Source organism: Lethenteron reissneri, chromosome 19 (assembly GCF_015708825.2).
Source record: "Lethenteron reissneri isolate LAM-NWPU_2019-01 chromosome 19, ASM1570882v1, whole genome shotgun sequence".
Classification (NCBI taxonomy): Eukaryota; Metazoa; Chordata; class Hyperoartia; order Petromyzontiformes; family Petromyzontidae; genus Lethenteron; species Lethenteron reissneri.
Window position 1 is genome coordinate 2,464,931 of NC_083797.1, and position 25,320 is coordinate 2,490,250.

The window sequence follows — 25,320 nt, forward strand, 5'->3', positions numbered from 1 at the left end:
AGCAGGGGAAGGGGGCGTGGCTTGTCCCTATATAAATGAATGGGGAGGGGGCGGGGCCAGAGGGGCGCGTGCGCGTGACGATACAGAAGCGGCGAGGCGGTCGGACTGTACCACTTTGCTAAATAGTGGGGAGAGCCGGGAGACGCGGCCACACAGCCCAAGGTAACATGGAGGCGTCGGACGACGGTCTGAGAAAGCGCAGAGCCGCCGGGGCCGATGGAGCGGCCGTGCGGGAGGGAGCCGAGGCGATCGACTCGGCACGACGGAACGACGGCGGGAGACGTGGAGCCGGCTCGTCGGAGCTGCTGCTGTGGCTGCTGTTCGCCTACACGGCGCTGCTGTTGATCGCCGTGCATCGCTCCTTGCTGCATCTCCCCGTGCCCCTCGACGAGGCGAACGCGCAGCCCGGGCAGTTCGTGGCCGAGAGGGCTAGGTGAGGGTGAGGGGGGTGAGGGGGGTGAGGGGTGAGTGGTTGGATGAGATGAATGATGGATGAGGTGTGGGGTGAAGGAGGTGTGGAGGTGTTGAGGGGTCTGGTGAGTTGAGGGTGTAAAAGGTGAGTTGAGGTGTGGTGAGTTGAGGGCTGGGGTGAGCATGAGTGGGTTATAGGGTGAGAAATGAAAGTGTGGGATGGATGAGGTGAGGTGAGTGGGGTCGGGTGAGGGATGACGAGAAGCCGGTTGGGATGCGATGAGGTGGTGATAGTTTTTGGGTGGTGGGGGTGAGCTATTGGTGTAAGAGGTTCGATTGGATGAGGTGAGCGTTGGGATGAGCTGAGATGAATGGTGGTGAAGGGCTCAGATGGGGCGAGGTGTGTTAGTAGGGGTTAGGATTGAGTTGTTTCGGGCTTTGGTTCTGGTGAGGATTAAGAAGTAACGGTGGCGATGAGGTGGGGGTGATGGGTGTGTAAAGCGAGGCGTTTGGAGTGTTTTGAAAGAGAGATTAGGCGATTAGACACCGGGTACAGAGTCCCTCATCCTGGGCTGGTTTGGGGTTATGCAATTGTAAAGGGGATCGAATGGGTCACCTTGCTGATGTTTGACCCCCCCCCCAGCAGTCGAGAAAAGAACGGGGTCACTAGGGCATGGTCCATGCATTGATTTGCAATACAGTCGTGCAGGCATGTGTTGATTGCCAGGGCAGTGGAGTTCTAAAAGGCCACTTTGTCTTAGCAAAGCCATGGTTTGGCTGAAGTTGTAGCACAGCGCAGCGTTTGAATAACCACGACATTTGCGTTGAAGATTAACGGTAATTTTGTAAGCCAAAGGATCAAATTAGAGTATGAGATGGGTAAGATTAATGAAATAACCTCGTATGGATGTGCAAGGTGCATTGTTATTTTGCAAGACCATGTGAGATTACAACGGACTGGGGAAACCTTTATCCTTCGGTGGTATTATTTATGGCGAATGTTGATAAAATAGAAGGGCATGGATTTAATTAAGTTGTTCGGCCGTATGTCTAGTAACCAGGCCAAGTGGGGTCGTAATGGCAGCGTGTGAATGGAGTTTTGTGGACACGGTATAATTATAAAAGCATGGTCTGAATACAAGTGTCTTTTTTTCAGATGGAAAATTGTCTGTATTAAGTTGGAAGAACATAGGCTGAACGAAAGTTGTGCAATGGAATTTAGGCTTGGTCAGGGTGGGTGGTGGGGCAGCAGGCAGGGAGGGCAGCTATTCTGAGCCTCATGCAGAGGGCAGAGGCTGCTTTGTGTGCAGGGTTTGCTAAATTCCGGGGGATTGGATAGCTTAACAATACACAGCAGAGCAGTCATTGGTGACAGACACCTTGCAAAGAACAACATGTTTTAAATACAGTGCATGCAGAAATACTTGCCGAGCACAGATGAATTGTTAAAAGGGCTAAGATAATTCGACAGTAACCTTTGTTACTGTTCTAATTGACTGGGGCTGTGATACGAGTGTTTATAAGGATAACACTCAAAGATCAAACTGTTTGCAGTGCATACGTCACAAATATCATGTACCAGTGTTGCCATGTGTTTTGTAAGGTTTGTTTATATAATTAGCGTGTGGTTGTTGCATACCCATTGTCTGCTCTTCAACAAAGCAACAGTGTCAAAGACAAATATTCTCAATTCCTTAAATATTTTCATTTGCAGTAGATTCTGGGCATATGTAGCATTATTTTGCCATATTAACTGCTCTTCCATGCTGGCACACCCATATTGTTGAAACCACATCTGGCATCAAAAATACATTTGCATTTATCGGCAATGACCAGGCCTTCAAAACACAACTTGGCAGTGATGGGCGTTTGATTGCGTTGCTGTAAATATCTCACTGTCAAATTCCTGCCGCTCTGATAACAGGAAGCACCTGGAATACATGACTGGTTTGGGGCCGCGTCCCACGGGCAGCGAGGCTGCCGAGGTCAAAACCGTAGCGTATATCCTGGCGCAAGTGGAGGCCATATCGCAGTCGCTCGAGGCCTCGGCATCCTCGTCACCGGCTGGCCGACGACCAGCTCACCGAATCCGCGTGGACTTGCAGCGCCCCTCCGGCTCGTTCAACCTTGACTTTCTGGGAGGGTTCACGAGCGTCTATGCCAATGTCAGTAACGTCGTGGTGAGGCTGTCCCCGCGCCACCTGGGCGATGGTGATGGAGGCCATGGAGGAGGTGCCCGGCGCCATGCCCTCCTCGCCAACTGCCACTTCGACTCGGTACCCTTTGGCCCAGGTTTGTTTGTTACACTTTTTTTTGTTAGGCAGAGTGCAATTTTTTTTATCAAGTTCAAGTTCATTTATTAGGTATAGCCCTGTGAGCCATTCGGCTCTTGAATCGGGGGCAACCGCAACAAACAAAAAACAAAAACATGAACAAAAAACATCTTAAAGTGAATATGTGACTAAGTGCAAACAGAAAATCCAAGAAAAGACAGAAAAATATTGCAGTTAAAAACACCGTACACCAACGCTGATGATGAGAATGCCCTGCATGAAGTAATTTCCCTACTTCACAGAAAATGTGACTTATAAATGGTTATTACAGTGGCTGCATAGTTAATAGAGATGAAATAATATAGTTTATTACATTGATGTTAACAGGGATGTGGTGATGAACTCCTTCCACATTTCGGTGAATGGTCACAAATTGGGATATTTTCTATACAAAGCCTTTTTTGACTTTGTGGTACATTAGACACAATCGTGGAAACAATTTACAGTATTTTAAATAGTCTATCTGTATGTCAGATTCATGTTGTGTTATACAGCATAAAATATATGTTAATGGATAAACGTGATGTTACAATCACTAACATACATTTAGAATGTATTCATATGTTGGTTTTATTGACGTTTGGTTTAACAGGCAATGAACGCAATGTAAGACTAGAGTCGTAATTATTGTTTCGTGCTGTGGGTACAGAATGCTATTTTCTTTTCACACCTTGATATCCTCTTGGTTCTATTCACGGGGGACGTTGTGTAATTTTTGTTTCCTGGTCCCAGTGTTCCTTTTTAAGTCACTTGGGAGGACATTGAGACTGAGAAAAATAAACCCATAGATCAGGGAACAAACAAAAAATTAGACATCAATTTTACAATGAAGATAGGTAAATGGGCTTGTGCTGGATACATCACCATTAGGGGATGACTGCCAATGGACAAGAATGGTCACGGAATGGCAGCCGAAACAGTAGAACGTCCAATAGGCTACTACCGTGTAGATGGAGCAATTAGATCAGTTCGTGTGTGGAAGTGTGATCAATGGTAGCAGCACTGGACTTTGAGGGATGGTGACAATGTGGCGAGGCCTTCATCCAGCAGTGGATAGAAAATGATTGATCATTATGAATTTACCTTAATCCAGCCCTGGCTCAGGAAGGCACGAGGTTGTTTTTTCTACTGTGTAAGCTGACCCATGCCACTGACATCACACACAATTAGCAAGCCGAGATGCATGTAGGTAACACGGTTACCCTGTGTCCTTGGTGTACTAATGTCACACAAATTACTTTGCTTAGCACTGAGCCAAATTCAGATGTCAGCGTATCTCAATTTGTTTCCGGTTCGGCACAGAAAAAATATCCAGTTGAATGCCACCCGAATTGTGAGGGCCCCGTGCTGGTTTGACCCTGATGTTCCACGTGAAATAATAGTATTTGATTCAAATACTTCTCCACTGTGGGTGCTGTACAGGGGCGAGTGATGATGCGGTGAGCTGCGCGGTGATGCTGGAGGTGCTGCAGGTGCTGGCACAGCTGGAGACTCCACTCCTGCATGACATCATCTTCCTTTTCAATGGTGCCGAGGAGAACGTTCTTCAGGTGTGAGCAGGCTGCCCAATTACCTACTCTTAGTTCTTTCGGTACGTAGGTAAAAAAATGAAATAAAAATTAATAAAAATAAAACAATAAAATCACGACGTTTCGGAGGCAACACAAGTCTCTGTCATCAGGTGGGACCGTCATAGCCAGATTTGCTGCATCAAGATGCCCAATTACCCGTTTCAGATTTGCAGTTCTGTCTCGTTAGGGAACTAGCCTGGCAGGTGAATCCTTGGGCATTTTCTCTGAATATTAAAAAAAAATGGATGGCTGCCTCCTGCTAAACTCGATGGTGCAGTTACTGACATTTACAGGCCCACTTCGGTATGCTACAGATACAGTATTATGCAACAAAAGCTCTGTTATTTCCCGGCCATTCTATGTCAAAGGGTGTGCTGAGTAATGAATATTTGTTTTGTGATTTGCTAAGTGTCTGCCAAGGAACTTTGCCCAACACTGTGTCCACATGTGATAATTTCATCAGGGATGCTGTCAAATTAATAACATCAGTCTATCTCAGCCTAATGTGGATGGAGGAATGTAGACTAGGTTTGGTGCCAGTGAACCAAATGGTGACCTCAGCTGCACACTTAATGTGACTTTTAAATTGATTGTTATTATTGCAGTGTGCTTGTTAAAATGTGCTGAAAAATACACTTTCTAAAACCGTGTGTGAAGAAAGAAAGTAAAACACGTTTTCTCTCTTTCTTTTTTGAGAGGCAATCGATGCTCATTGACTTCAAATGCACAAAAACATTTCATGAATAGCACAGTTGAGTAACAAAACATTGAGTGCCTCCTGTTAATGCTGCAGATGGAATACAGTTTGGATTTGTAAAGCATTTTAATATAACCAAAGATGACACGTTGTAATGGCTAGCAGTCTAGAAGTTACCGATTCAATCTCCTTGCTCGGCATTTTAAACAATGAACGATTTTTTTATGAATCCTCCTGCCTCTGGTCACCCAGCAGTATATATGGGTGCATTACACTTAGTCAATCGTCGGCCTGCGTGTCGTTGGATAGTGTGTGGGTACTTCCAATTCCTCCAAGATATCTGGCCAGTGAGGAAGAGTAGGCCAAGAAATATCTAGAAGGACTCTCCAAAGCTCCTACTAATGGAGACACTTTCGTAAGCAGTAGCGTGCACCTTTACCTTAAATATCACCGCATCTGAAGAAGATTCAAGAAAAAGAGGGGCATGTGTTTAATGACACGTTGAGCGGAAAGATGATAATACATAATTTAGTTTATGGGATGAAACTAAATTGGTATTAAATGCAATAGGTATTTAATTTTAAGTGTATATATAGTGTGTGTTGCAAGTTGTAAACGAATGATGCAAACCTTCATCACTAACCCTTCAACTGTCATGGTGTGCAGGCAAGTCACGGATTCATCACCAAGCACCCATGGGCATCGCTTGTCCGTGCTTTTATAAACCTGGAAGCAGCAGGAGTGGGTGGCAAAGAGCTCGTCTTTCAGACCGGTATGATTAAACCCTCCCTCTGTAATCTCTCCTTCAGGAGTATGCTTGGATTGTACATCATTTTGAACCGGTTGATGGCCAAGATAATATTTAAAATAATTTTCTGGACCGTATGTTGATATCAAATAAGGACGCGAGAGTGTATGGAAGATGACACTGGTGTTACAGTTAAGGTAATTTCATGGGCATGTAACCATACACCAATCCCCCCCCCCCCATACTTGGATGAATTGTCATGTTTCGGGGTCAAAGTTTTGCTTTATTTTATTTGTTCTATGTATTTCACTCAATTACTTTACATGCAACATGGCATATATTATGTTGTTTGTAACAAGAATGGTAAATCATCTATTATTTCGCACATTAAGTTTTTTGTTATTATTTAATCAGTCAATCATTACGTGCCTATGTCCAGATTAACCTGAATTTGTCTGATCGCATCAGATCTCAGAAGCTAAGGAGGCTTGAGTCTTGTTTATTTTTAGATTGACTTACCACTGACACATGTACCAGGCATTATAGGCATAGGGGTGTGGCGAATTCAGGAGATGGCAGAGCAGTGGATTTAGTCTGAAGATAATTAAATATATTGAATATATATTTGGTATGAAATGTCTCTGCGGAGATGAGTGTTAACCACTTGTATGCATGGGATTGCTTCAGGCACTGATATTCTCCCATTGTCAAACAGTCTTAAAAACAGTTTTCCAAACTTCCCAATGCACAACTCAACTGAAAAAGAGTCTTTAACTTGCTAAGGCTTTCCTGGGTGATGAAATGACATTGTTATACAAATATCAATAATTTACATCTCTTTTTTTCGATTTAAAGCTTTCGTGACTGCAGGGATTCATCTTCTTGGTTCTTTCGGTAAAGTCACGTAGAAGGGAAATAATAAAATAATAAACATTTTACATAATAAAATACAATTGTCACGACGTTTCGGCCACAACACAGGTGAAGAACAGGTCTATCATAAAGACAGGTCCGACAGACCTGTTCTTCACCTGAGGACGGCTGCTTGCGTTGTGGCCGAAACGTCGTGAGAATTGTATTTTATTATGTTTTATTTTTATTATTTTATTATCTCCCTTCTACGTGACTTTACCGAAAGAACCAAGAAGAATTTACATCTCTGTTTTTGTTATGCGGTCATTGACATATATATTTTTTTATCTGCAGGTCCAGAGAACCCGTGGCTGGTGCAGGCGTACGTGCGTTCGGCACAACATCCCTTCGCCTCCATCATTGGGCAGGAGGTCTTCCAGAGCGGCATTATCCCATCTGACACAGACTTTCGAATCCTGCGCGATTTTGGAAACATTCCAGGTGCGAAGCTCCGTAGAACTGCGTGCGTCTTTCTTTGAGGTGTGCTCATATCTTAATCTTATTCTTTCTCGGTTTTAAAAGCTACCGAACAAAATGCTCATTTTTCATAGTAGTTTTCTTAAGTTTCTTAAGTTTCTTAACTATAAGCAGGGGTGGGGAACCTTTTATCTGCCAAGGGCCATTTGGATATTTCTAACATCATTCGCGGGCCATCCAACATTATCAACTTAAAAATTAGCCTGTTATATTTGGTCAAACATTTAATTAACTCACCCCTAATGCGATGGCTGGAACTGCTTCTCTTTGGTGAGGCGTGTGATGTTAGCTGGTATTGATGATGTTGCTGCTACTCGCAACTGCTTTTCCAGGTTTGCTCCTAAATTTATTGAATTTCGAGTCCCGCCTGCGGGTTTGCCTTGGCAGGGCCACACCAAATGATTTTGCGGGCCTTATACGGCCCGCGGGCCGGACGTTCCCCACCCCTGATATAAAGGCTGATTTTAATGTTTACATGCGTTAAAGGGCAAGTGCCATTTAAGATTGCTAGTTCAGGTACTTGGAATGTACTGCATTTGGTACGAGCAGTCCATACCGAGGCATAGTTGGCATATGATCTCATTTAGATTGGCATTGAAAACAAGCCACGCTGGCTCACAAGATAATCTGAGTTTTGTAAGGCATGTTTCGTAAACATTCACAATGCCATGTTTGTGTAGTGTTGGCTTACGCAGCTAAGCTCGTCTCTCTTACGATACGCAATTAAGGACTGTATTGTATACTATGTTCACAGCAGTGTTGAACGCAATGCATTTTTACTTGGAAACTCTGCTTTTAGCACTTTTACCATTAATAAAAGGTAACTACTGTATGCGAATGCACACTAAGGCCATATGTGTACGTTTGATGTATGATCGTGTCTAGGAATTGACCTCGCGTTCATTAAAGATGGCTACATTTATCACACGGAGTATGACTCGGCTGACCGGATACCGTCTGGAAGCATCCAGAGAGCAGGTTTTACATTGCACCCTTGCATCAAAAAAAGCACACACAAGATAACATTTAATGAGATCACTGATGTTAGCGTGCTGGATTTGGGCCCTGATGCTTGAATGAAATGGGGGGGCCCCCCCCTGTTTCATTTCCCACTTCTTTATAGGCCAGCCCATGAGCCTCAGTGCAGTTGCAGTGTCGACACTCTCGATGGCTACGCTACTGAATGAGATCCTTCCTTTCTGTATTTCAGTGCTTGATTAACTACTTGAGCATTCTGTATGTGGCAGAATGATTTAGGTAATTGTCACCATTAATAATGAATGTGTTCGGAGACATTCAAAAAATCACTGTAATGACGACACTCGTGCACTCTAACAGAAATATCAAGAGGAGAAAAAACTGGATTTGAAGTTATTCACAATTAACATGTCATTTGCAACCTTAATCACGCTGCTGTAATCCATTATCTTAATTGAAGATCATGGGCATTAACAGAGCAGATTGCCCTTTCTTGTGGATCATGTACTATACTGTATTCATGCAGTCGGGTGTATTGCTTGTGGAAAAAACAGACCACACTTCAATGCGACAGGACAGGCAAAGCTCCATGAAAAATCTTGTTCTGTTCAACATCCACGCCACTGTGTTCTGCATAATAAACATGCCCAGGCTAAGGTGAAATAATTTCAAAGAACGGAGTGCTTTGCTCTGGGAAAGGGGGGTAGATAGAAGCCATTCCAAAGGATAGTGGAATGAGTGGTTTGCATTTTAGTACGGACCACAATCCTGTCACTGCTGTCAGTCACGGTGAGATGAACTGCATAATACAGCAATGTTTGATTTTACAAGTTGCTTGCCTTGGAACAAGGCGATGTTGCCCCGGGGAAGAACGGGCAGTGTGTCTTCAGAACTCTGCCAATGCTCGACAGTTGTGAAGTGTTCCCTGGCTGTTATTTGCGATTGCCGACATAATATTGTCATTTATGAAAGTCTCTTGAATATAATAAATCCTGTCCTAGCGGGGCGTATTGCAAATAAATAATGTCTAATTGTTAACGTTAACTTACATTTATACGTGATTACCACTTCACATACTTAATTAACGTGTCATAAGTTACGAAAACGTAATTGGATATTTACAATTTAAGTCTTACTATATAATAATACTTAACAAAAATCACTAGGTACACTGTACAGTTTAATCTGTGTCACTTGCCATCAGCTTGAAGTCTCGGCTGATATTTTAGTAAATCCAAGAAACGGAGCAATTCTCACGGGCTTCAAGAATGTATTTGCTTTTTTTTTATATAAAATAAATCTCGAAACGAGAATGAGGGGAGAGAGAGTCCTGAGCAAAGCACATCGATGATGAGTGTGGTGTTTCAGAGGAAATGTCCAATTCCACACAACCAATAAGTACATGTGGTCTATAGCTTTATAATTGCTTATGTCCACTGGACATTAATTGTAGTTACTGTATTACTAAGGTCAGGGATAGGATTTTACACCTGCTAGGCTTAATAAGTGCCGATAGAATTTCGTACACAAGATTATTATAGCTTTTCACCATCTCCTGTAGCACGCAGACTAATTAGCATATGAACACTGTTCCCATCGGAGGTTTTTTTTAGAAGTGTGTTAATTTATTTTCCATAATCTTTCTGGCAGGAAGCTAAAGCATCTGGAAGAAAAAAAATCGCACATATAAGGCGATAACACTCAAATGTCGCCACAGCCAAGTTTTGGAACCTACTTACTGTACTGCCATCTCTTGACAACTCCTCTGCCCAGTGGCTTTGGGAGTTTCGCAAATCTATTTGATCCACCAAACCTTTCCTCCAGAGTGCTGGATTACAGGCGTGCCTCGCCATGCATGGCTGCAGCAGCTCTAAAAAGGGATTACATTAATCTACTCGGAAGCATGTAACAATTTCTGGAGCATCGGCACTGTTGCCGAGGACTAGCAGAGTAACTGTTGTGTGTTTTCTGCAAAGAGATTTGTGTAAAAAAAATGTGAGGTTTATTTCTGTATATGGTATCTGCACTTTGTGAAATGCGATACACTGTATATGCTTTTTAAACTAATAATAAAAAAACATTGCGGCATGTGTATTAGTAAACAAGTATGGTTTTAGCCCTATGGAGTATGGCCAATAGGCTATACAAGTATATTTATCATTCCGAAAAAATAGACTTTGTTAAGGGCAGTTAGCAACGCATGTTTGGAATTGACATGATTACAAAGAAACATTTAGAACAGAAATGTAAATTGTTTAGCCTTATCTGATTTGGATAATGTCCTGTTGGCTTGCTATCCAAAGTGTTGACTTGAACGGGCACTTCTATTTGTCTAGTTGTTGTTCCCGTCCACGTTTTAGCCGTTTAAAATTAGGCGGACCTCCTGCACATTTATTTAGCATCTTGGTTGCACACCGCCCTAATTTTTCAACGCACATTATTCTTCGTGTGACATTAACTAAAACTGAAATTGCATAAACCGATATATAATTTCTGAAATTATTACATTAACTAAAGTCATGCTCAGAAATTCCATGAACCGAAACGAACCTGTAAAAATAATCGGAAGCTTTGCTTTTGGCCAAACACAAGTATTGTTTGGTATACGAAACGAAACGTCATCATTGCCTCCAACCAACCACTCGAAATGTTCCCACTCTCTTTGTATTTTGTTAAACGAAGCAGGGTTGTGCCAAGTAAGTAATTAGATGGGTGACTACGAGGCCTCGCTAGTTGGTGTAGGCCCTGGGACTTCAAGTTTACCAGAAGATGTCTTGATCGCCTTCCACCAGCCAAACACTCATCAATGGCATTAACCAAACATATCAAGGCAAAACTCCCCTGCAGCGAGGGTTTCATGGGTAAATGTTATTCGTCTATAATATGCAGCATACTTTAAGTTACAACACGTTCCATTTCCATAGTGAGCTTGTGACAATACTGTCTTGAGTCATCTACATTAGAATTATTCTGATAAAAGTATAATTCTGGTACTGCACCTTAATGTCTAACGTGTACATTCATAGTTATTTTGTGCTGTCTTATTAACATCAACGCCCACTGTTTAGCTCTGACATGTGCTCAAGTTATACCTCGTGTTGTTCGTCATTGTCAGACATTCCGCTCTCAGTTCCTGAAGAAGCTCCCAGCACATGGAGTTGAAACATCAGTGATATATAATGCTGAACAATTAAGCTATACAATTCTAGATTTGAAGTTTGAAGTTTAAGCTATACAACCCAAACACAGATCTGAGAGCTAAACAGCACGACTGCGTATCCCGACTTTGTGATTAAATGGAGGCCATGTCTCATATCGCAGGTGACAACATCTTGGGTCTGGTACGCTACCTGGCATCCTCATCTCTGCTGGCCGACTCCAGCGAGTACCGCCATGGGAAGATGGTATTCTTCGACGTGATCGGCCTGCAGGCCGTGGCGTACCCGGCTCGAGTGGGCATCCTCATAAATTATCTTCTGGCATCGTTGGCTGTCCTCTACCTGGCCAGTGCAGGTGCGCGTGCCCGAAGCGTGCCCGAAGCGTGTGCCCGAAGCGTGCCCGAAGCGTGCCCGAAGCGTGCCCGAAGCGTGCCCGAAGCGTGCCCGAAGCGTGCCCGAAGCGTGCCCGAAGCGTGCCCGAAGCGTGCCCGCATCGTGTGTTCTAAGACAACATCCATCGTGCCTCTTTTGTGATGTTTAAAACACATATAATTGACGCAGTGTAAACACTCCCTAAATATCATGGTGCTGTTTGCGTATTGTCCACAGCAAAGGCGACGTTATGTAGAGTTCTCTGGCAATGACTGAAACATTCAGCTGCATGTTAGTACTTAATATTTAATTGCTTTTATCTTGTAATTTGTACTGTTTAGATTTGCTTAATATATTTTGAATATAGACTTACTTACAACAGTTGCATCTTTATTTAATTATACCATTTGATAAAGAATGGTTTTCTTATAGTGAGAATAGCCATATTTACACGATAAGATACATTTGTTAGGGGGAGAGAATACCCCGGCCGCTTCGGGGTGGATTTCCACACAGCTCTCTCATTGACATGCTAATTTCTCTGCTCCAGCAGACCCACCTCTCTCTTTGCCCCCCCCCCCCCCCCTTCTGTCTATTTAAGGCCACGACACAGAGGCATTGGGTCTCTGTGTCTATGTTGTGTGTCTGTCTCTGTGTTGTCTCTCTCTCTCTGCATGTGTGTCTGTCTGCGTGTCTCCGTGTCTGTGTTTTGTCTCTCTCTCAAATTGAGTTCTACCTGATGACGACTGCTTGTGTTACAATCGAAACGTCGTATTCTATTACTTAATTTATTTTCTTTCTACGTGACTTTACCGAAAGAACCAAAGAGTGATTATCGTGTTCACAAAAACCCTCAAAATATTCCATAAATCTTTATCCTCCTTGAACTGTACTGTCTCCAACCCCTTCACTCTCTGCCATCCTCCCGCCGATTGTTTCCACTGACTGAACAGGCCTGGCGTACCTGCGGGAGGTCTTGCGGGCAGTGGGCGTGCTGCTGGTGGCCTGGCTGGGCGCCGTGATCACCGTTGCTGGAGCCGCGCTGCTCATCACTCTGATCGGCCGCTCAATGTCGTGGTACACGGAGAGAACGGTTCTCGTCGGCCTCTACGCCGCGCCCGCCCTCGCCATCATTCTGCTCGTGCTTGTCCTGGCCAAGCGGCGGTATTGCGGCGTAAGTTGTCGTCTCGGGGTCTCGCGTCAGATTTAGATGATCAGTTTTTTTATTTTCTTCAGCGGGAAGGGCTAATGCTCTTGGGTAGAGCAGATGGATGCACTGCACCGCACGAGGACACGGGAGGTGCGGGGAAGGCAGGGGGGATTAAAACTTAATTGAGAAAATCTGAGTTGAATACTATTTCAAAAATGAAAATGGGGAAGGCCCATGAAAGCAATTATGTGACTCTTGGGACAAACAATAGAATTGAACCCACCCCTATCCCACTCCCCCCTGCTTGAAATCTCCGTGGAGCCAAGTGGCTAACGGTAAAAAGTTCAAAATCTTACAATCTTATTGTTAAATTACTAACATGTACTTTGACCGTTAAAATATCAGCCAATGCACTCTAGATGATATAATGTACAGCCCTTTGGCAAGCTACTGTTCAATGAAGGCCTCGCACTGTGTTGGTCATGGGGGTTCTGTGACCATACGTTACCATGCTGGGCATTGAGGGTTGGTGAAGCGAGCAGGTTAGCCAAGACCGGTTCAAATGTCACTCGCCACGAATGGCAGCTGTGGCCAGGGATCGAACTCGGGTAGCCTTGTCCATCGTGCGGTGCGTTAACCACCGTGCCACCGTTTCTCCCCACCAATTTGCAATCACCCGGTATAGGCGAGGGTTGGAAAATTTTAAAAATATGAAGTAATATGATGTTACAGACTGCATGGTGTCTCATGGGCTACCCTGCCAGCATGGGGGCCTCCATACAGTAAATGCCATTTAACCCCCCCCCCCTCCATAATAATAAAGTAGTGGCACCGCCCATTGCTCGCAGGGCTGAGCCGTGGAGTGACGCACCTTTAGAGATAAGATTTTATTTACAACCCAATTTATATCAAGATGCAGTGCTGGCAGATAAGATAACCTCTTTCTTATTGTGAAATTCACAGCACAGGTCACTTTGTACAGATTCCAAAAATACTTTTACAGTTATATATATTTTTAGAGCAGTTCCCTAGGTTACAGGAAAATATTAAAATACATCTAACAGACATAAACACGATAAAATTAATCTACACAGTTATTTTGAAATTAAGACAGCTCCATATAGTTGATGCTTAAGTGGTTAATGATCATAAGTCTTCATATACAGTTCCAGACATGTAATTTGGGGCAATACCATACAAGATATGGATAATAATGATGACCTTACATTGAATGTGAGCTGACACGGTTAGTGAGCACCCATATTACTTGCGTACATTGTCATTGCCATGGTCACAACCCCCTACGTTGATGTGCTTTGTCCAGAAATAGACACCACCATGTGAGATGCAAACTGGCTTCAGAATTTAATGAAACAAATAATGTAGTTCTGTTGGTCACAATAATGATTTCTCTTTTAGTATTGCAGTATTGGTATATTATTAGATTGAGATATACAGTTTTACAAAACCTGTTTCAAGATTTGTATTTTGTTTGGTAAAATCGTTGTTTACGTCATCATAGTGTTAAGTGTCAGTGATGTCCTGAGTTCCGTGGTGTGAATCCAGACAGTCACCTCTGAGTGAACCAGTTTCTCAAGTGTAGTGAGTTGATGTCTCAGCCTGATCACCAATGACTGCTGCACAAAACAAAAATGTAACACTAAATTTAGTGCTGGGAATGACTTTGTAAGCTCAACTGATGGTGGTCGGGTTGGTGGGAAAGTGCTGCCCCCTACTGTGTTGAACAGAGGTCACTTGAAGGGATCTCATAGCTCTAACACGGAGAATTGCGCCGCTCTGTCAGAGATTCTAATGTATATATCATCCCATGACATGACTTGAAATTTAATGTTACACCAACACTAAATAAAATTGGAGGACGGGATTTCTTTTCACATTTAAAATTAACAAAACGTCCCTGCGGTGTGTAATGTTGTGTGCATGTGACTGCAGTTGGCGGGACAGACGGGACAGCGGGCAGCTGAATGTAGCTTTGACGCGGCACTGATGCTCTGGACCGCGCTGCTATTGTGGCTCAACACGAAGGGCATCTGCTCCGCCTTCCTGCCCGCGCTGTGGGTTGGGTTCTCCCTGGCCGCTCGCCCTGTGCTCTTTGGTCTTCAGAAGAAATCGCTGCACAGAGCAGGTCTGGCTGTAGCGTGCGATGCACGCGTTTCACATTGTGGGTCAGTTGGCAATCGTTTTGATTGTGAGTTTTTCTTTATGTATATACTTTTGCCGAATACATGGCCAAAAAGCCAAACCGTTTAGCAGCCAGCAACAAATAGCATGATGGAATGTATAATAATAGATCAGAGTTCAAATGTTTGCCGAATTGTGCAAGGTTATAAGAGCTTGGGAAAAAATATGATGGGAGTGTTGTGATGATACTGCAATATATTGTATGGTAAGATCCACAATAATTGTATCATCAGTTTTACTAAACATCATTATATCAGATTCGTCATTGTTCTTAGTTTTTTTCATAGTTTATTTCCTAATATAATATTTATGACATGAGAAAAGCACAACTAATGTTTTAAATAAATAGCTATTATCCATTAAATTGGTGATTTGGTAAATGTTTTCCAGAGTAATTGACGGTGTGGTGGTTATATGGTATAATATTTGTTTTAGCTCATCTGATTCATTATTACTTTTGTAACTGACAATGTGCTTTATAAGCATTGTATGTTGTAAAGTTGCAATGATTATAATACTTGTGACAGGCTTATGCTCGTTAACTGCAGTCAAATATCTTATTAAGTAATCTTTATTTTCTTGAAGTCCTGCAGACCACAATTCCATAGTTACGGTAATCGTTATGTTGTTAAAATTAACATGATAGCATTTTTTATCAACACTTCATATTTATATCCCGTCTCCCATGCTGTACTTCTCAAGGTGCTCGACAGCAGGCAGGGGGGGGGGGGACCCCCTGTGGGCAGCTGTCCCCACCGCAGCTGTTGGCATCGAAAGTGTTGCGTGATTTTAATTCTGCCTGCCGTTTCTTTTCAGAAGCGGCTGCGAGTGTTGGCGTGAGCCCGGGTCGCTTCTCTGTATTCCTGGCGATACTGCTACCCCCGTACCTCATCACGCTGTACTCGCTGTGGAACCTCTACGAAATGTTCCTGCCCATCATGGGCCGCAGTGGCACACAAGTCGTTCCCGACGTCGTCATGGCCATCGTTACCATCGCCGCTGTCATCGTGCTTTCTTCTTACCCCGTGAGTGCCGATGCAATCGTAAGGTCTCGTGGAGCTTTACCGCTTTGCTGCGGGAATCGCAAAATGTGGATTGACCAGTTTGCGATGTAAGTTTTTATATGTATGCCAGGCATGTGGGTTACATAATGATGCCATTCGTATTATCACATCTAAGATTGGTGGGGAATGATAAATCATTAAAGGTTCAAGTATGAACTTTGGTTGCAGACTTTGAATAATCTGTTCACAAGGTACATGACTTTGGTGGTGGTCAGTCAAAAAAATTGGACTTTAAATTATACTCTAAATGAAAATAAAAGTTAACAATTGATTCATTTTTTAAATGTTTCGAAGCAGTACAATAAACACATCAAGCGGACAGTAATCTGCTCCCTTTGTTTAAAGCTTTGAACACATTCCCGACGTGGATGCAGCTGAACTTCTCTTTCTCCACTGTGTTTATTCCATGGTATTTTTGGCAGCCAAAAGAAATTGCTCATGCTTAAACTCAAAACAATGTTTCTGCTGGTTTGCTTAATTCTCATTGGGATATTGAATACTGTGGGTTTAGTGTGTGTGTGCAAATGTTCCATGAAATACATTGCAGAAAATATTTGTTTTTACATAAAATGATGTTCATTCATTTTTCGATTTAAAGCTTTCGTGACTGCAGGGATTCATCTTCTTGGTTCTTTCGGTAAAGTCACGTAGAATGGAAATAATAAAATAATAAAAATAAAACATAATAAAATAATTCTCACGACGTTTCGGCCACAACGCAAGCAGCCGTCCTCAGGTGAAGAACAGGTCTGTCGAGAAGACAGAGTCTGAATGACACACCCCATGCAACGTAAATGTTATAAACAAATTGTATTATTTTTAAAAGGGAGTGAGATTGATAGGTACAGCTTGCCTTGTAAAGCAACGTTCAAGGATTTTCGCAGTTCACATGCACTGCTGCCTAGCGCAAGTGAACTTGTTAACTTACACTTGGCAGTAAGAACATATGATTTGTGTATTCCTTTTTTAAACCACCCATAGGGACTGATTGCGGGTCCTATTCGTCAAAAATTTGGCAAGATTGTAAAATTCCTCTTGGCACTGGCCTTTCCTGACTGAAATTTGACCGCAACCATGGCTGGTGAGGCTTCGACGGAATATCTCGCGAGCAGTAACGAGACATGAACTCGCGCTTGTGGCCCCGACAGGTCTGCCTCGTCTACCTGATGCCAACCGCCAAGAAGACGCTACTTTCCCTGGCAGCGGTCTTTCTCTTGACCTTTGGCCTTGTTTGCGCCGGTTTTTTCTTCCCGTACGGAAACGACTCCATCCGTCCGACTCCCAAGCGGCTTTACATGCAAGTATGTTCCATATTTCCTGGGCACGGGCCCACCTTTGGAGCAACTGACAAGCACAACTTTTCAGAGTTTTTGCATATTATTAACATGATTTAAATTGTGCGATGCCAGGCATACATGTTTTTGCACGTGTCAATGATTCGTTCTAACTTATTGACAGGAAGTCCTGATAAAAGTGACACTGCGCTTCCATAAATGATTGAAGTACTTGGCAAACAAGACTGCATTTCAAGTCATGCATGATAAGTGCGCTGAACAAAAAAAAATGTGTGTGTGGAATAGGACAGGCCTAAATATGACTATTCTTAAAAAAACTACGTTATAACATGATACAGAAAAATCCATGTATAGATGCCATACTAAAATGATTGAGAACAATCCTAGAGAAAACCTTTTACCCCAAAGCCTCTACATATTTCTCAAAACACTTTAATTAAATATTTAAATGTTAAACATTGCCGGTCTGACCTGCTCACAACATTCAACAATGCGTGAGCTGAGGTCATTGATATCTCAATTTTGTTGTGTCCACATTGTCTTGAATAGTTCTCGTCAAGAAACAATCCGGTGGTGGTTACATCAGGCGAATGTAGGGGCCATGCCATTGTTTCACCACGGCCGATCAAACTCCCTAAATGTCTCTTGTAACCAATTACGTACTTCATGAGACCAGGGTCAATAAGAAATCAATGGGGCACTGGAGTTGAGGGTTGGTTACCCACACATGTTGCGGATTTCCCTTCTTGTTTGCATCGAAGTGCCATACCCAGACTTGTAAGGAGAAGGTGGTACAGCAAAGTGAAGATTAATATTTGTCCCTTCTGTTTTGGGATAAAGTGTTGCCTCTTTGCCACGCATGGGTTTTCTCTGGGTGCTCCTGTTTCCTCCCGCATAAATTGTCATTAATTGGTTAATTACATCTTAAGGTGCACAGGACTGTAGAGCTTGGGCATTTGTTGGTGCCGGATCACCACTTGCCTGCCTTCCAGCTTTTCTGTTTCCTAAGCAATTGTGAGGTGCAGTTTGCATGAACGATACTATACTGATTAAACATATTATTGTGGATCAATATTGAATATACATTTATCCACTGCCTTCGGCAAGACGGGCGCCCTCCGCCAGTCGTAACATGTACTCCGCGCATCCAAATAGAGCGACGGGCAAAAATAACGGAGCGGCGTGCGCGTGAGCTTTTCGTCCCGTTTCTATCCACCAGCACATCTCGCGGCGGCTGCACGACGCGTCGGGTGCCGTGGTGCACAGGGACTCCGGAGTGTGGGTGAACGGTTTTGACTACAGCGGCGTGTCGCACCTCACGGACAGCATCCCCGCTCTCAACGATTCGATGCGCGCGCCCTGCCTCCCCGCGCCTTTCTGCGGCTACCCCTGGTTCCTGCCCGTCAACTCGCTCGTTCGGTAAGGGGGTGGAGGCTGCCGCTTGCCGTGTTGGTGCTCGTGTTCTTGGTTCTTGTCGTGGCGTGTTGGTGGCTCGTGGTGGGCTCTTAGCAGGCAGATTTTGTACGTGGAGCAGATATTATTATTTAACGGCAAAAACAAAGAACATTTATAAATACAGCCATTCCCGGTTTGACGCGGTAGATGCGTTCCTGAAAAGTACCGCGTTCAGAAAAAATGCGTTGAGCAGGAATTACTGTACTGAATCACATTTGCACTGTAAAATCAGCCTGCGGTCATCCCGTCGTGGGATAAAGAACTGAGATGAGGGTACGCTGCGTACTGTATCATTCTATATTGTATTGCTCGCCCGTGGAGCAGCTAAAGAAAGTACTTTGTTGTCGACCGCTCAGAAACCGCGTTATAATGGGCGCGTTCCACATTCTGCGAGAAGTGTTCCATATAATAATTGTGAATTGTATCACTTTGAAGGCGAAATAACAGTTTTGCTCTTCTCGTGCAGGAAGAGCTGGTATTTGCCGGCACCAGATGTCTCCCCGTCTCCCGCATTGTCGATGCTTTTGGTTGATAAAGAGCAGCTTCTTTCGAACACATGGAGGCTGACCTTTGAGGTGTCTGGTAAGTCACTGACATATTGACTCCGGGCAAATTATAATAACAAATACAAATGCATATACTTGTATGGAGATAATCTTGTGTAAGTTATTGAACTAAGTTTAAATTGCAACAGCTTTATTTGTATTATATGTGGAGAATATATCCTACGGATATTATCCCATTACAAGATTTAAGTACTTCAACTTCATTACCAGAAATGATAAAGATAAACATCATAATAAGCATATAAATATAATTTGTACTGTTCCATTTAAATTCTGAAGTTGATAGAGAAAGTATATGAAACATTATCTTACATATGACATGGCTAAAGGTATATCTGTAATCACCCAGAATACAAACATTTTCTTATGACAAAGGTTTAGTTTGAAGTTTCTTTTGTTTAACCAGGTTGAATCTCGTTGGCTCGAGTAGAACTTTCGTCACCGAAATAACAAAATAAAGTACGGTAATAAGCATCTTACATTCTCATGAAATAAACTTTTTGTGTATTGTGGTTCCACGTTCAGTAGATAGGCCCATATCATAATTCACCTACCCCCTCCCACCCACCTCTTGTGATTTGATTGATTTAGGGTCATGATTCCATTTAAGAAGTTGTTAGTGTTTACACGTTTTCATTGTGGTGAATATAGCACCGTCTAGTGGCCTGCAGGGTTTAAATGCCCCAACTATATACAAACCTGCAAAACACAAACAATGTATTCCCTGCACACAATATTCGATGCACGCATCATGAGCATTTGAATTATTCCACTCCCCATCTTGTCTGTTTCTCTACCCGCGATACCTTAGGACCGCACCACATATCCTTGTACGTGCGTGAGCCGGAGGGCACAACCCTGGTGGGCTGGTCGCTGGGGGAGGGGGCACCTCCGCCGCCGCAGGACAACTACTCACAGGCGCGATTTGTATTCTACTCGTACGGCACGTACACGGCGCCGTGGCGGCTCTGGCTGGACATGCAGGTGAGCTGACGACCGTGGTTTTAAGCACCCTGATCCGCCAACTGCAGAACGATGCATACAAATGTGTTTTTTCTTATTCGATACATCCATTTTCGACTTGTTTTCTTCAAATTTAATAATAATGATAACAATGAAATGTATACATACTGCGTGTATGTGGAGTGCAATCGGATGGCACAAAGAGTTAAAAACAACTGCTGCTGAGGTCAGTCTCATTTAAAGGCAGTGCCCTAACATATCATGCCATTATAAATGTATCCCAATTGAGCTTTGTCAGTTGTGTCTGAGACGAAGAATCCAGATCTTTTGAAGAGCAGTGCAACATTTCGTGTTATAGAATGCCCCGTGGAAGAAAATATATCATAACTATGTCTGAGATCCCTTAAAGTGATCTTGAATCCACACAGTAGGGGAATAACTTTATCCACCTTCCCTGACACCAAGAGTAATGTGTGTTTGCATAACAGTGAAAGCAATATTGTTAATTCTCAGAGGCAGAATTTAGCCAAATTAAGTGTTGAACCAAATTTAATGTGATGGGTTTTCTTGTGCAGTCATTGTTGACTGGCCTGGCACCATCATCTCACTACACTTGAATCCAGTTTAATCACAGGCTTGTGCCTGGATTGACAAAGGACTATGAATATATGTTTATATAGGTATGTATTTAAAGTTAAACGTAGGTTATTAAGAGTATGTACTTCACCTTTTCTTTCTGACCCCTAAGCCTCCCGGAAACTTCACTGTAAGATCTCTCACTCGGCAGAAGGCACTTTCTGCGTGGTATAATTTATTTGTGAAGGGCAGTGGAAGAAATTTAACAAAAAGTCTTCGATACTGTCAGTGAGGTTTAGAATTTTGTAACATGACTTTGTATAAATCTGATTATCCTGTCAATTCACTCACAAAATGTGATGTTTTTACATGTTAAAATTAACCCAATCTTCATAATCTAACTGCAGTGTAATCTTGACATACCTTTTATAAAATAAATCTATTATTCACAGTCCTTTCTCAAACCATGCCATGTCAGTAATGGGGGTTGTTTGACCATACTTCACCATCCTGGTCAGTATGTTGGTGAAAAGTTTCCAGGACCGTTTCAGATTTAACTCTCCACTTATGTGAACCAATGCTGGGAAGCAAACTTGTGCGGGCCAGGTTCATAGAGCGTTGCGCTAACCACTCTCCACCAACACTACACATATTATGCATCTCATTTCCATAAGAGTAAACGCCGTATAAATGTTGAGAACATTGCTGGGTTGGGGAGATGGACTGTTTTTAACCCCTCGGGCTGGGTGTGAAGAACAGCAAATGTTTCGTGTTGCATTTTACTGACAGAGCTGTACTTTGAACTGACCCGGTCAGATTTGACTTTTCGGTGCAAAGATGAAAAAATGCTCTCGAGCCATTTATCGATGACAATGTTTTTCTTCTCATGCAGGTCACAGACCCCGAGAAGCCAATGGTGGAGGTTGCTGTAGCAACACATTACTTGTTTGGTCCCAGCCGAAGGACCCCTCAGCTGTCCAGTCTGCTCAAGCAGTTGCCTGATTGGACTTTTTCTTCAGACTGGGTCAGCACCTATGACTTGTGGGCATTTTGAAAAGAAAAATTGATTCATTGTGGTGGAAAAAAAACATGACTTAAAAAAAAATAAAGGAATTAGCACAGTTTGTATGGCATTCAGAGCGATGGCTGCACTGGATGAAATAACTTTCTGCAAAAAAATAGCATTTAATTTTAGAGTGCAGTGTTCCACACTCATTCCCCATTATTAATTTATTGTTCACATTTGGTAGCCGAAACCGTTTTGAGCTGGAAGATGGTCTCCTTTCCCTGGTTCAAAAGTAAAAAAAAAGGTTTGTATTAAGGATACTGCTGCGTAGTACTTTGCGGTTCTGCTTTATAGCTCTCCAATGTATGTTCTTTGGGTCTTTCGGTAAAGTCACGTAGATAGGTTCAAAGAAAATAAAAAACTACGACGTTTTGATCGCAACACAAGTGGTCGTCTTCTTTTCCTGAAGGACGACCGCTTGTGTTGCGAGAGAAACGTAGTATTTTTTAATTTTCTTTGAACCTATCTACGTGAATTTACCGAAAGACCCAAAGAATATTAATTCCTGCAGTCACGAAAGCTGTAAGTCTCCGATGTATATTTGAGTTGTAACATCTCCTGAAGAAGCTCCTGTCACGTGGTGCAAGATGTCAGAAGTCCTGCTGAACAACACATGGTACAAACCAAAAATACATCAGAGTTGTGTTAATGATCTTACGTGGTGGACGTTGCCATGACAAGCAAGAGTTAAAATGCAAATGACACTCCTTTTGTCAGACCCACCTCCCTGCCTTTTTGGAATATGTGAGTCTAAATGGGGCACATCCCTTGACCACCACGTGTTTCGCATTTAAATTCTGACTTCCAAAGTGGTACATGGGAGTTGGTGTGGTGGGGTGGGATCTTATTTGAAAACTTCTATACTTGGTAGTCCCATGTGACGCCTCGAAGAGTCGGTGGTGCACTGACAGAGATTAACACTTTCAGTATTGTATATTGTGTGGGTTGAGCCATCTCAGCCCAGGAAACCAAACCAGTGTGTCGCATGTCTTTGACTCCCCTTGCCCGAGATTAGGCGTCTTGCCTAAACTGGTCCTAAACTGAATTTGCATTTATTGAAGTGCCATTCTGTTTTTACATTTGTAATTTAAGCAATTTGCTTTAAACAAAAAATATCAACTGGTAACTTATGGCGTCTTGGAATGCACCTTTGATTATATCGTAATTTATTAACCTGGAGATCTTGTCTCATGATCTAACCAATCAATATTTTTATCCACACAGTCCTTATCGGAAGTGGCCTTAGTAACGTTGAATCCGTTAAATGCAATCGATACCTCCCGTTTTATGATGTGTTCCTGGAATTGTGGATGGGCTTCCATGCTGGTGCTTCATTTTAAGATGGCTAAACCACGGATAAAACTCTTAGGTCTCCTTGTGTGTTCGCCCCACTCCACTAGCCACAATTGATTAGAACATTCCAAGACATCAAATTGTTTAACACCCTCGTACAAAACAAATAATAAAAGTAACGGTATTTTTGTAAATTGGTCAATTTAATTTGTGTGTTTGAGCTTAAACATGCAGGCAGTAGTAGGTAGATTGAAAGTACGGAGGTAAAGTTTGGCAAGAATTGGGTTTAAAATAATGAACCTAAGCAGAGCTACTTGCAAGGAGTAATGTAACTTCAAGTTTTGGCCCTTTTCCCAGAAATTGGGTTTGATACGATACATTTCCTACTTCATGCCAGTGATCAAATGAATACAAACTTATAACAATAAAGGTTGCACACATGTATTGACTTAATGGTTACATGTAACATACTTTGAGGATCCCTGGAATATCAAGTCATCCCCTGTTGTATTCTTTACAGGTTAATGGACCGTAAAGATACATGTGTAAACAGTACATAACCTCTGCATGTACTGAGCGCTTGTTAACGAAATATAAACTCGTGGTTAATATCGTGAATTTGGTGCTTTTTAGTTAGGTCTTGTGTTCAAGTTTGGACTAAAGCAGCAGGTATAACCAACTACCTTTCCTTAGATTGTTCATTAGATCTGATATTTCAAGAATATTTATTTTAATTTTAAATCTAACACAATAACTTTATTCCGTTTAACATTTGTTACAGTAACGGATTTATATCTGCCAAGGAGTGCATCTTATTGACCGATTTATTTTTTTTTGCACTAAGTTTTATCAAATACAGCAATCTGTATAAAGGTGGTGTTTGATAATAAAATATCAAGCCTCAAACTTTTGTTGTATTGCCATATATTCTTATTCCATGTCAGTCATATAAACTGAAAGTGCATGCAAAATCGATATGAACACTGTATTGATTTAAAATACGTTTTCAACGTAGAAAAATACTTTACAATTCATGGTAATAAACATTTCTCTAAGTACATTGGCTGCATACAGTGGCTTTAGAATATCTTCTTGGTTCTTTCGGTAAAGTCACGTAGAATGGAAATAATAAAAATAAAACAATTAAATAATTCTCACGACGTTTCGGCCACAACGCAAGCAGCCGTCCTCAGGTGAAGAACAGGTCTGTCGATAAGACAGAGTCTGAATGACACGTCCTGGGCTTGGAGCGTCTATTTAAGCTGGGAGGGAGGAGGAAGAGCGCCTTGACAAAATAATTTGCATCTCAAGAGGAATTTTAGCATATTTATGTAATATTACACTATGTATTATTCTACCCACCCTACTGCACACCACACTGCTGCTTAGAATAGTTTAGAATATTTAACTCAACATTCGTCAACACTGCCTGAAAATGAGTTATGTAATCTGCTACGTGTTGGCCAATTGCTCCTACATAGCGCATCAGATCGTGTATGTACTACGAACTTATGAAGGGCCATTGCCTGAAACGTCGTTTATTATATATCCTTTATAAGGCAGTGTTTTTGACAAATGTTTTTTTATTGTGCTTGTGTACCACTGCCAATGTAAAACAGTACAGCATGGCCAAATAAATTGCTTAGCATGGTTATGCAACCCGCGTTCAGCCCGTGGTGCAGCTGCTCTACTTTGTCAATGAGAGATGCAGTGATAGACATGCACTCGATCTCAACAGGGGGTTTGAGCTCGTGGATAAGTAACCAACCAACCAGTGTTCGTCACTGCGAGGCCCGCGGGCCACTGGCGGCCCCTGGCGGCCTTTAGTGCGGCCCCTGACAATAAACAACACGTGACAACCCCCCCATCATCATCAACATCGTGCTGCTGTCAAACCCCCCAATGGTTTCACACGCGTGGCGGCCCTCGCTCTGATGATGTCTTATAGGCGAACGTGGGAGGGGGGTGGAGGAGGGGGGTGTGAGCGGGGTGGAGGAGCGGGGTGGAGGAGGGGGTGGAGGGGGTGGGGTGGA

The 25,320-nt window shown here is 42.7% G+C and overlaps 1 protein-coding gene across 1 annotated transcript; it reads left to right on the forward strand.

The window, feature by feature from the left end:
- The first annotated feature begins 119 nt into the window (after window positions 1-119).
- ERMP1 (endoplasmic reticulum metallopeptidase 1) lies at window positions 120-24,187 on the forward strand. The gene is made up of 15 exons (XM_061554162.1): window positions 120-433; window positions 2,336-2,703; window positions 4,167-4,294; window positions 5,679-5,784; window positions 6,967-7,113; window positions 8,035-8,127; window positions 11,449-11,640; window positions 12,611-12,831; window positions 14,761-14,953; window positions 15,826-16,034; window positions 17,222-17,374; window positions 18,588-18,787; window positions 19,290-19,405; window positions 20,201-20,373; window positions 21,821-24,187. Exons 1-15 carry the CDS (start codon window positions 168-170, stop codon window positions 21,980-21,982), a joined length of 2,727 nt encoding a protein of 908 aa, XP_061410146.1. The 5' UTR covers window positions 120-167; the 3' UTR covers window positions 21,983-24,187.
- Window positions 24,188-25,320: the final 1,133 nt, after the last annotated feature.

Coding starts and splice junctions, on each gene's coding strand:
- ERMP1 (XM_061554162.1), top strand. CDS start 168: ATGGAGGCGTCGGACGACGGTCTGAGAAAGCGCAGAGCCGCCGGGGCC. Junction 12,832..14,760: donor CCAAGCGGCGGTATTGCGGC/GTAAGTTGTCGT, acceptor ATGTGACTGCAG/TTGGCGGGACAGACGGGACA. Junction 19,406..20,200: donor GCTGACCTTTGAGGTGTCTG/GTAAGTCACTGA, acceptor GCGATACCTTAG/GACCGCACCACATATCCTTG.